The sequence below is a fragment of the Mesitornis unicolor genome, unplaced genomic scaffold, assembly GCF_000695765.1.
Source record: "Mesitornis unicolor isolate BGI_N332 unplaced genomic scaffold, ASM69576v1 scaffold45139, whole genome shotgun sequence".
NCBI lineage: Eukaryota > Metazoa > Chordata > Aves > Mesitornithiformes > Mesitornithidae > Mesitornis > Mesitornis unicolor.
The window spans coordinates 3036-15666 of NW_010210189.1; the positions used below are offsets into that span (position 1 = coordinate 3036).

Below are 12631 nucleotides of genomic sequence, written 5' to 3' on the forward strand. Positions count from 1 at the left end.
GAGTACAGTTTCCAGAAATTATTTTGAGGTAACTAAGTTTAAGCTAATGTCCTCCCTGCTGTGTTCTGCCAACTCAGAGGTAGTGTGCTGGCATAGGAGGTGGCAGAGGGGTCTCACTTCAGGTTTTTGTTAGCTCTGGTAAAATGACCCCCAAAGAAGCCAAAGCAAAAGTTTTTGTTTCTCAGTACAAAAGTGTTGACCACGCCATTCTTCTTGTATTACTTTTCCATCTGCAACAGACTATAAAGCATACAGATAATACAAGGTGCAAAGATAAATTTTTTTAATTTGAGATACTATTATTTAACATTGTGTGGGTTTTTGTTGGTTTGTCACTAGCTTTAGGGAAATAAAATATTGTAGTTCACAGTACATGCTGGTTGTCTTTATTTGTTAGGCCATGGAAGAGCTGGTGGACTGTGGTCTGGTAAAAGCCATTGGCATTTCCAACTTCAACCATGAGCAAATTGAAAGACTCTTGAACAAGCCAGGACTAAAATACAAGCCAGTCGTTTGCCAGGTAAGACTTTTTTTCCATTGATGTCAACTAACCTTGAGATATTCCTAAATATATTCCTGCCACACTTCAGTTCTAGAACTATCTTCTGCCATGACCTTTAAATAGTTTTGGTGCCATGGGAAGATCTTGCAAAGCACTAGGTATCTCTGGTTGTCAGAAAGTCCCTTCAAGTCAGTACTGCCTGCAATACGCAAGGCTTTGGCATGGTGTCAGTGTTGGCAATTTTTAGCTGACGGGGATCTCAACAGAAGATTTTTTGTAGACTCATGTGTGTATATAATGCAGTGGAGATTTGAGAGCAATACCATACAAAACTATATATTATTCATATCACAGTAATGTGAAACAGATGAGAATATTTCATTTTTAGACATTGGAAAAAAGGGTAACTATCTATTACCTTGTATAAGAACTTGAGACTTTCTGCTACATGTCCTCTTTCACACTCCCAGTGTCACAGCTCAAGTTGCCACAGGCTCATTTCTGCCAGCCCTGGGATAACCAACAAAATCTCCACTATGAGCTACTGCATAGGCATGGGGATGTACAGGAATGCTCTAACTCATTCACTGAACTTAGTCATTTTTCAACATTCGTGGTTCAACAAACCATTTCACTAAACTTCATTATAAAAAAGAGAGTTGAAGTATACAATTATAAAACAAATTCTCACCACGTACCTCATGAATGAAATCACAGGACAACAGGAGCATCAGAACCTTCTGACTTTCTTCCATATGCGACTTCATTGCACTCAACTGAGGGTGCTGAATGCCTGTCTCTGCTGGCTTGGGAATATCCAGGGAAATCCCCACACTGGGTCCTGTGCAGGTATGGTGCTGCCTGTGCTGCTGCACTGCGGTGCAGGGCTTGGGGCTAACATATGCACTGGCCAGGTTTACAACAAGGCGGTCATAGGATTTGAAAGATTTTTATTGAGGGTTATAAAGTTCTGGGGGGGTTGGACCCAACTACCCTAATTTTAAAAGCTGCACCAACTTCAACACTTTAAAGAACTTCAGGCTTTGACTCCAGTTTGCTTCTCCATGGATGTGCCTGTTCCACACACTGTTGCTACAGTAGTTGCTTAATCTAGCTCAGGTCTAAACAAACCACTGTACATGGTTTTCATGTCACCATGCCTGGAAGCAATGCTATAGCATTTAGAAACGGCTGGGTATGTGCACGGTGCCATATTACGCAGTGTAGACATAGCCCTGTGGCCATACTATGGCTTGTGGCAAGTTGAGCAGCATCCCCGTGTAGGGTGCTGTTGTTTCCAGTTAAAGGACATCTTGCCCAAATGTCTGGTCGCAACATGATCTGAGCTAACCTAGGGAAGCTTATCTCCCAGGCCTCTTCAGGAGTCAGGGAGATTCTTTGAGGAGAGGAGAGATTGAGTGACTCAGAGCAGAAACTAAACTGCAGGTATCCTGAGCTGCCCCTCTGAAGATGCCACCCTGCTCTCCAGTAGTCCAGAAAGACTGATTTCAGCAATTCTTGATGCAGATAGCGCTTCCACTCTATTTCTTACTATCTTTGTATAATATGTAGCATAATGAAGCCCTGTTCTCTGTGCTAAGCCTCTAGGTATTGCTGTGGCATTAAAAATGTATAAGATAGATTTTAATCATGATATTGGAAGTCTTTTTTTCACATTTTCTGAAAACCATGATGAATTAACATTATGCTCTAGAGCCCAGTGTAGTCTGCCTCTGTATCAACCACCATGTTTCTGTGCTTGCAGATTGAATGTCATCCATACCTAACCCAGGAAAAGTTGATCAAGTACTGTAAATCCAAAGGGATTGCTGTGACTGCCTACAGCCCCCTTGGCTCTCCTAACCGCCCATGGTAAGAAAGCATTGCAGCCTTTCTGTACACAAAACAAGGCATGTGCAACTTGAATCTTTGAGACAAATGATGTAAATCTTGCATGTATAATAATTTCACACAAAGTGTCAGGCTTCCTGTATGGAAGCTAATAACTTTCTACCATCAATATGCTGGCTTTTGTTTTTAATAGGGCCAAGCCAGGGGAACCTACTCTGCTGGAGGATCCCAAGATTAAAGAGATTGCAGCCAGACATCACAAAACCCCCGCCCAGGTAAGTGGCCCTGTCAGGGCAAATTATTCCTCCTCCTCCTCAGACATTTTTACAGGCTGATGGCCAGTCTTAGCAGATGCTGCCTTCTCTAGAGGTACAGTATAATGGGAACTGGACTCTTCATACTGCCCCCGTTCTTACCAGCATTCATACGGATTATCAGGCATTTTCTAAGATTCATGAGTGCTGAGTTTTGGGGGAAGCTGATCAGCAGTGGTACATGCTTACCTCAGGTGTTCCCCTTCCCAGGGAGAATTTTTCTGCACCCAGAGAGAAGTGCTTGCTCCCTGAGAACCTCTTTCCTCTGAGGTTTACTTAAAAATCATCAAGCCAACTTATTATTCCTTTCTTCAGTGAAGTTAGCTAAACTATTCTTCCTGAACAGCCCTGTACTTTGCAGACCTATTTGATTGCTCCCTGTTTGCTCATGTTCACAAAGAATCATTGAAAACAGCTTGATTATTCAAGATGAAACTCTTTCTCTATTAGTTGCTAGTCACACAAATGAGTTCTTGTCCAGGGTGTGCAGAAACTGCTATTCAGACAAACCCACATATTCACAAGCAATCAACCCAAGTCGTATTTTAAGACAGCCAGAGCATGACCGAAAAAAATGTATGCAACAGTCCTCTTTTGAGGTAGGGTGACAACACATGAGACTTTTAAAATCTATAGATGTGTTTTTCCTTTTGAAGGACTTCAAAAAGCTTAACCTCAGTGAGGTACTTACCTGTGAGCCCAAAACAACCTGCAGTATCATTATGCACATTTGGTCACATATAGCACAAGTCAGAAGCATCATCATTTTTCTACCCCCCTCCAACCCTAAAGGAAAACAAAAGGAATCCTGGAGAAGCCAAGATGCAGAAACAACATAGGCCAGAATCAATTGTAGTTTGTCAGTAGACTACAAGCAAATGCTGGCACAATACCTGTTTGCAAACTGCTAGAATCTTCCAAAGAGTGAACATGGTTGTAGAAAGAGAAATCGGTTTGTGCATGAAAAAAAAGATTAAGAGATTTCTTGATATCAATTTCTTGGTACTCCTGTGTTCATGTTCTTCCTTGTTTTTTCCTAGATTCTTATCCGCTTTCTTATCCAAAGAGACTTGATTGTCATTCCGAAGTCTGACAAACCACAGCGTATTCAGGAAAACATCAAGGTGACACTTCCATTCCATTGCCACCTTTTTACAGTGGATAGGCAGCCACACCCTTATCTCCTCCATGTTTCCAAGCAGCACCTAAGAGGCATTGGAAGGAGAGTGCAGAGATATAAAGATTTGGGCTTGGCACTACCTAATCACCTGCCATGGTTCTCTGGGGAAGACTATTTTGTTCATGCCAGGAGAGAAATAGGTTACACTGGAGTGATTCAAGCTCTGCTGCCCTGGAAAGGGAATTGTGGTTTTGAACTTGCCCTCTGGGAAAAGCTTAGTGAGCCCTTCTTTAGGGTGTAAAATAATAAATTGTTAAGGGTTTATGTCTCACTTTGAGGCTGGAGTCCCCCTTGGCAGAGAGGTTCAGCTGGATGTTTGTGCATAAGGCCTGGCATCTTAAATAATATCTCTGTTACCTGCAGTTGATGCTGTGACATTTTGAACTTACTTCTCCCATGAAGCACCAGCAAGAATACTTAGATGATTGATTAACTGTGAGACGACTCTTTGCAGTTGGTACCCAGTAATCCTCTGTTGTAGGAGAAATATTTACTGCTAATTCCAGTGTGTGTGCTGCATGGAGTAATCCATCCTTAGCACCTTAAGTTTTCTATCTGTGCATTATGACACAAACTACAGCAGTGTTTGCATTCATCCACCCAGAACTGTAAGACATTGCTATGAACAGCACCTCAGAGTGGAAAGGATTACCTTGATTAATTCAAGGATAAAACGGTATTTGGCATTTCTTGGATTTCTTGACTATGCTTAGTGTGGATGCAGTATGTTCCTACCTCAAATCATAAATGTATGAAGCACACTTAGTAGCTAACTACTCATGAATCTAAGTTAATCTAAATTAATCTAAGTTAATCTAAGTTACTTTTTTGTTTGTTTGTTTTCCCTAGGTGTTTGACTTTGAACTGTCTAAAAAGGAGATGGATGTCATCCTCACCTTTAACAGGAACTGGAGGGCAGTTCCAGTGGTCCAGTATGTTCCTTATTATCCACTAGGCCTATCTCTATCTGTATTTTTATTCCTCGTATCTTGAAAACATACATGACCAAAACCGGGGAAAACTGATACCTTAAACCCTGGGTTCCAGGTAATGAGATGTCCTGGAACTGACCTCAGGAGGGAGATTCAGTCAGGGCATTCCCTTCAGCGTATTGGTGCTGCTGCATGTGCTTGCTCACAATCCTGTGTTCAAATTAATGACAGCAACAAAACTTGAGTTCATTGCCAGTGGGGGAGGGAGACTGTGGTAGGGAAATGCTGCTGAAGATACTTTCTACAGTACTGAAATAACCAATTCTTTCTCTTTTCAGAGCTGTCAACCACAAGGACTACCCATTCAAAGCAGAATATTAATGCAAGTGGTTTCTGCGAGATCTATGTGTAGCTCTTCCCAGATTAAAAGACACACTCTGTAGCTTGGTCCTGATTTCTTCTTCTGTACTTGACAATCATTATAAGCAGTTAGTTGTCCTCCTTTTTTAGGAGGAGCCCTCTGGCTGGTATAAGAATGCATCAGTAGGAATGGGTCTTCTGTAAAGATGGCTAGCATAAACCTGGTTTTGATGAATAGTAAGAAGACAATGTCTCTTCATTTCCTTTTCTTCCTTAATTAAAGACATGTTTAAGAAAAAACACTGGCTACTTACACTATTTTTTATATGTTATTTCCAGTGGGGTTAGTCATACTGTCTCATGAGTTGCAGTCAAGAAATGCTCTCTTTAATCACTTTGCTTTATGCATGGTTGGGATTTTTATAGTGTCAATCTCTAAAGCTTTAAAATTTCATATGAATAAAGTTTGAATAACAACAAAACTTAATCACTGTAGTGCTTATTTTTTTCATACAATTAGTTATTAAAACATGCCTGAAGTCTGGTGGGTTTTTTTTTAGATTTTAATACAGATAATTCTATACTTCCTGTACAAGGACAATACATATTTCATGGCTTAAGCATCAAATAAATAGGTTCATGATCTAGCTAGAACCTAAAGAAGAAAGTTGTACCTATTACCTTATGTAGCCCTTCCTCTGAACACCTAGAAATTGAATTTTTGTGTGATTAGTGGTGAAAAGTTGAAGACAGCATGATATGTAGTGATAACACATATCAAACTACACCTAGCCAAACACAAGCACTACCTACAAAATCAGACTGACTTGCTCTGGAAGTGCTGGTGGCATTCAGAACAATATATTCAGACAAGAGTTGGCTTTATCTAAGGACAACATAGAAGAACTTTTCTTTAAAAACACCAAAGCAGACCCTAAAGTAAGTAGACTCACAATTTTCAGGTAGATCATGCTAGGCCAAAGCAAAGGCAGGCTTGAAAAAGGCTGTTTTTGCGGCATTCTGCACACTGACAAGACAAAGCCTGGCTAGGATGGTGAGTGAGCTGCAGGAAAGCATGATTAGAAACTAACGTGACAATCTGGTATTGTCTGAAAAATCATCACCTCATAACAGTACCGAAACACACAAAAAAAACTTGCATTGCTGCACTCAGTCACCCAGATTTGTCTTTCATGAATTCTGCCAGGAGGTGGTGCCAGCTGGTGGGAACAAACCATGACCACCCCACATTACAGTATTTCCTAAAGGTAAAACTTATTTTGCCCAGCATAGTTCCACGTTCTCAGAAAATGCAATAACCAGGAACAAAAAAAAAAAAATTATCTACATCAACAAGGATGCTCAGCAAAGCTTGCAGAGAAATGCATCAACATAGTTGGGCAGTATGAGGCTGGAGAACAGGCACTCTTGCAAGCATTCAAGCTCTTTTCAGCTTAAATTAGGCAGCATCTGATTATTTCCCTCCCAGTAGTTCAGAAAGCTGTGCTTGCTGCAGCCTTCCTATTCCTTCCCATGGAGCTGGCAGCAGCCTAGGGGGCAAGATGGTTAGAGAAGGGCACTACGTGCTGTGCTGCTCTTAGAGCAAGAATGAAGGGGACAGGAGGATGACGGGAGAGCCAGCTGCTCCCCAGGCTTGGTCCCTGTGACCATCCAGGCCTGAAAGCACATCCCACCAAGGCAGACAGGAGAAATACAACGGCTCTCAGAGAGCAAATGTTTTTCAAAGCAGGGAAGCAGATGGCTGTGCTGCTAGGTCAGAACCTACTTTACTGGGCACACTGACTTCTGGATGATGCACAGCTCCTGTCTTGTATAGGCAAGACAATTAAGGTATTCCACCCTCCCCCTCCTCCCCTTAAGAGTATTTCTGTCAAAGCTGCTGATTTTACAACTTGGCTGTCTGCTGTAGAAGAGTACATCAGGAGAGACATCCTTAAAGCATCTTTGCAACAGCAGCTTATCTTACACAGCCTTAAGGTTATTCCTTAAGGAATAAGGTTATTCCAGTTACACTAACTGACTCATTCCTACTCATTAACAAACAGGGGGCTGCTGATGGAAATATTCCATTTATTGTGGATGCGGTTTCAGAATACATTGTTTGAACAAATAATTTTTATTACAGCTATCAGATGTATTTGAAAGACTCAGAGGAGTGTTTACAAAACCCCCAAACAAAAAACATGACAACTCACAGACGATGTCAGGCACAGTTTCACCCCCTACAGATAACTATGTGCATCTCTATATGTAAACAAGATGTTTCAGCAAAGCAGGGGAGCTCATCTTTGGGTTGAAATATAACATTATTCTTCTTCAGGAAGAAGTCAGATGCTGTAAGAGATGGAAGTGGTGAAAAGGGAGATCCTGGTAGTTTCAATGCACAACAAAGCTGTTAACAACGTGCTCGGGGGCTACTTCAGTTGCTCAGTTTCTGCCTCCCATACACTGCAGGATGTAAATGCTAAACTGTATGGCATGTAAATCCAAACCAAGCTGACGTCTTATAGCCGTGTGTTTACTATATACAAATGAAAACATCTGTAAATAAGATATTCAGGAGAGAGTTAAAAAGAAGCACTATAAAGATAGAGGTTTATTTCATTTTAGGTGGACTTAGTGTACGGCACTGACGGATGGTAAGATTTAGTGTACAGTCATTTGAAAGAAGCTCCAGCTGTGTTTAGGTTTTTTATTTTTAATTATGGTAGTTTTATATAAATTAAACTACAATGTTTTATACAAGTGACCTATTTTGGACCCTCTATACCCTTACCTTTTCCTCTTTTAAAAACTATACTTTCTTTTTAATTACCCATTACTGGGCAACTGACATTTAAAATTTTTTAATACTTATCTCACCATACCTCTAATGGCAATTATGAAATCTTACTATAGAAAAGTGTGTGATTTTGTCTTTATTTTTTTAAGCTGTGATATTGGCTAATTATGTATGTTTATTACTAAATATAATACTCTAGCACGTATTAAAGCATTCTACCATTAGTAGTGCCTTCAGGCTAAACTTTGTAAAGCTATGTGTGTATATATTCTAAATTGCATTCAATTACTAGTCACTAACAACAAAAAGAAATATCAGTACCGCTGTCAGCTAACATAACCATCCAAATTTAGGTATTAACTTAAACTAGAATGGAAAAAATGATACTTAAAAAAAGTATAAAACAAAAAAATTTAAAACAAGTTATTGATGCAGTATTTCTCATGACATGGGCAACTTACAGAAAATATTACATTGTCAACTAAAGATATTTCTTCCATGCCTTAGTCTAAAGTGCAGAAAGACTTCTGTATTCCAAAAGTAACCATTGTTTTCATAGGTTTACTGCACAACCTTCTTGAGCAACTTCACTTTACACGCATTTTGGGTTGACCTCTTATGCCAGTTGAAATCACTGTTCAGATATATAGTTAGTTATGCCTATCAGTAGGAGAGTCTATATATTTCACAGCATGGGTTTCTTTAGGAATAAAGGCTCTTGTGCAAAGGCAGTACTATTATGATGAATGTCTAGACTGATTATTAAATACAGTGCTAATATACATGGTTTTAACTGGGATAATGCAAAAAGACATTTTGGTAAATAAACATAAATATAAAAAGAACAATTTAGCACTTTTTTCCTTTTTTTTCCCCCCAACTGATTGGTCCAGCGTCGTTAGTAGCCTTCTACGGTTCTTTCTCAAATTGTCTCAAACCTGCTGAGAAAGAGAAATATTAAAGACAGCTTGAAATAACCTGAATGGATCTCTAAAATAGAGAAGATGTGGCTCTAGACTAACGCACAGCTTGTAAGAAGACAGGACACAAGCTAGATGCTGTCTTCCACAGGAACTGAGCAGGGCTAACATCAAGCAGGTCTGAAAAGTCCTCTCCTAACAGCTCAGTTTAAAAAAGAGGAGGAGGAAGAAGATAATTTCATTTTGCATAACTTTAAATGGGTAGGTCTACAGGCATACTGTAGCTCTGGCTTCACATACAAATGTGAAGAAGAATGTGTACGCACATTGATGTGTGGAAAACCAAAAGTTTTTCTATATTTGAGCATTTCATTCCTAGTGAAGAGTCAAGGGATGTTGCAAAGCATCGTAAAGCTATTAAATTGAGTAGTGAATTTCCTTTCTTCCCCACTGGTCCTTAGGCACATAATTCCTTTAATTTGCTTTAATTGGAGTGTTTTATATTAAATTTAAAACCAAAAAAAGTTAGGAGGGTAATTTTGCTGATTTCCTTCTGTACAACTAGACTGTGGTTCCCAAACTAGTAGTTTCAAAATGACAGTAAGTCTCTCTTTGCCTTGAGAAGACACCAGTGCAGAGCTCCAGTAAAAGCAGAGCTGCTGCTCAGTGTGTTTGAACTCCAGTCCAATTTGGGTATGCAGGAGCACATGAGACAACCAACCAGAGGAGTTATTTTTAAAAATCAACACTGCTGAATTTTCATCAGGCTTCACCATTACCCAGTGCCAGTGTTTAAAATCAGATGCAGGGCTCGTTCTCAGCAGTACTGAAGTCTTCCATTTCTGCTCAAATAATGTTGCTGTAACAGCCTCGCTTTTTGGGTTCCTTCTCACCACGTATCCACTGCCACTGCAGCCTTTAAAAGAACCTTTCCCAGATGCCTTGCCTTTGCTGTAATTAGTTAAATGACAATTCTGTTCCTCAGATCTCACACAGTTCGATGATACTCTCCACCTACAGCAAACACACTTCATGTATAACTTGAGCAAGGCTTTGAAAATGTGCCTGGAGTGCTGCTAATCCTCAGTCCTCCTAGAGAGATTATTTAGGTTTATTCCTCAAACATTCATGCTTTGATGATATTGCAATGGAGCTTTTGAAGGGCAAAGGCAAAAAGGAGGTTTTTTTTGCATCAACATTAAGAGCTGAACAATTTTAAGCCACAGATTTGTTTGTGTGAATATGTGGCAAAGTTTTTCTTTAATATGCAGGTGTGTTATAAGAATTACTTACCATTAGTCTCTGATTTTTTCCCCATAGCTGATACCTGTTTGAAAAAGTAAAAACTCATTAGTAAAGTTAAATATGGGGAAATATAGCTATTTATAACAGGGAAAAAAATCAACTCCACGCAAAAGACAGATTTCCATGCACAACACAGCTCTGCCAAATAGGAATATAAGTTACACATTGCCCATGGCTTTCTGCACCTTGTTATATTTTCTTTTATAGATAAAAAGGCAGGTTAGGAACAAAAGGCACATAGAGGCTTAATTCCAACTGACTGACTGACTGCATGAAGGCAAACAGCACCTTCCTCCTAGAAAGCCTCCCATAGAGATATTAGCCTTTTACTAATGCAGTGAAGTGTTACCTTAGAAGAAGAAGCTGGCTTTTCAACTGACTGCTTCTCCCAGAGATTACGTTTGCCAGATACATCTCCTGGTTTTAAGTCCTGTATTTTTAAATTAATGTCAGAGAACAGAAACCAACATTAGTTCAGGTTTATTTTAATTTGTTAGAGAAAAACTTAGAATACGACTTCCTCATAAGAAAAGTTGAGGAGCATCTATCAGTGGTAAATATTACATTGTCTATCAATTATAAAGCTGTTCAGAATGCCACTTCTCATAATCACTCCACATGTATACACTGTACACAAAAACCAATCCTAGTGCATCGATTGCGTATTTGCACAGACTGGCCATAACTTATTACATTCAGCTTAGGGAGTTACACTGAAAATTTATTGCAGCATCAAGTTTTTAGAAAGACAATTCTAATTTTCTGCAGGAAAAAAATATTTTTTCAGAAACAGTATTTCTATTAGGGAGGAATCAAAAAGTAGTTTTTCTTAGTTATTTTAGATCAGAATAAAAATATTAAATTTTTTTAAAAAGCTGTAAAAAAATAGAGTAGGACTTCTAATGCAGCAGAAAAGCAGATCCTCCTCTACATTCTTAACTATAGGTTTCAGGATTTAACACTGTAGTCTTTCATATCTATTTGAATTTCCATTGCATTCTTTAAAATCTTAGTATGTACCAATCACTAGCCTGATAGGAAAAAAAAAGAAGTGAAGTAAAATCATTAAAAATAATAATATTATCTGAAAATAAGTGTATATGCAGACTTCAAGAAAAACTCAATAAAAATGTCAAGCTGCTTCTTGGGGAAAAGCAGGGCCACAAATCAAGACGACATATGCTAGGCTAGTAGCAATGCACCTGCTTAAGGACACGCAGATGGGTGTCTACGTCTATGGCTGGCAAACAAAGGATTCTTGAAAGAATTTTGGACATAAGCACTCGCCTTTTCAAAAAGTGTTCAAGTTCTGCAGTGTCCAGAATCTTGGTTTTGCCAGCCATAGATAAGTAGTTTTCTGCACATGAGAATTTATAACTTGGGATAGAAAATTGCCCAGTGATGAATGGAAATATGATTTTTGCAAGAGTTATTTACACACAACAGAGATGTTCTGGAACTGATCATAATTTACGGCCAAAGAGGGTTGCTGATGATGAGGCCTTTAACCCAATTCTGTATTTAAAAAAGCAAGTTCGGCAGAAGCAGAAGGAAGGAAACAGCAAAACTTCAGTGGCTCTTACCACAAAATCACTTGCGATCGAAGTTATCACATAACCACTTCCATAATCCTGAAATCATTTGTAATCTGTGTTGAGGTTCACCATAAAATTGAGATCTTTGCTCCCTCTACTTTTAAGCAAATGTTGTTCCAAAACCCGCAAGAATCTTGATGGTCACAAAAGCTTCAAACAATTCTTTATTTTGGTGGAAAGTGATCAGGGTAGAAAGTTATTTGCTAACTAAGAAATTCTACATTTCCCTGTGATTTATCATGGTAAAAAAAATCGTATCATTCTTCATAGTCAATTATAAATAGGTTTACCTGACCAACTTAGCAAACAGACCCCCAGAGAAGAAGAATAGGAGGAGGGCAGGTTTCTTCAAGCAGAGATATGAAAGAAGAAAGAACAATCTATTGAGAAAGAGGGAAACAAAGACATAGATAGAAACAATTGGCTGAGGGGAAAACAAGAGGTTAGTTTTACATTATCTAAAAGATGCAACTTGAAAGAAAGAGGAAAATCTGAAGACAGATTCTGTACTGGTTTTCAGTGGTTGTGGTTAAATACAGCAATAACAATGACTTCTTTTTTATAAATAATCATGTACATAAGGACACAATCTCCAGGTAGCTACCAGTAAATATTGACATTAGTGTATTGCAGTGGTGCAAATTTCAAGCTCCTCTTTGGGACAAACAAGAGTGTGAATTGAGAAAGAAGTTTGTCAGGCTGCTCCTTTTTTAAAGGGCAAGTGAACTGGCAGAAAAATGTTACACAGGATATGGGAAGAAACCAGTTCTTAAATCAAATCACAAAGTTCAATCATTAACATCACGAGTGATGCTCTGCCATTCTCCAACATGGACACTGACAATACCAGTTCCTCATCCCTACCTTTC

The 12631-nt window shown here is 39.0% G+C and overlaps 2 protein-coding genes across 3 annotated transcripts in view; one reads left to right on the forward strand and one right to left on the reverse strand.

Annotated features, from left to right (window-relative positions):
* The window catches only part of LOC104547424 (aldo-keto reductase family 1 member B10-like), a gene marked incomplete at its 5' end in the record, with an annotated part of 7626 nt that extends 2466 nt beyond the window's left edge, over nucleotides 1–5160 (forward strand). Inside the window, 6 exons of the mRNA XM_010193099.1 lie at nucleotides 398–520; nucleotides 2268–2374; nucleotides 2547–2628; nucleotides 3708–3791; nucleotides 4697–4779; nucleotides 5118–5160. Coding sequence (XP_010191401.1) covers nucleotides 398–520; nucleotides 2268–2374; nucleotides 2547–2628; nucleotides 3708–3791; nucleotides 4697–4779; nucleotides 5118–5160 — 522 coding nt within the window. The remainder of the gene's footprint in view (nucleotides 1–397; nucleotides 521–2267; nucleotides 2375–2546; nucleotides 2629–3707; nucleotides 3792–4696; nucleotides 4780–5117) is intronic.
* A 3691-nt stretch (nucleotides 5161–8851) lies between these two features.
* CALD1 (caldesmon 1) overlaps nucleotides 8852–12631 on the reverse strand; it is an 89358-nt gene continuing 85578 nt past the window's right edge. For both annotated transcript variants that reach the window (XM_010193101.1, XM_010193100.1), the window contains 3 exons: nucleotides 10517–10597; nucleotides 10156–10189; nucleotides 8852–8880 (listed from right to left, as the gene is read on the reverse strand). In XM_010193101.1, coding sequence (XP_010191403.1) covers nucleotides 8852–8880; nucleotides 10156–10189; nucleotides 10517–10597 — 144 coding nt within the window. The remainder of the gene's footprint in view (nucleotides 8881–10155; nucleotides 10190–10516; nucleotides 10598–12631) is intronic.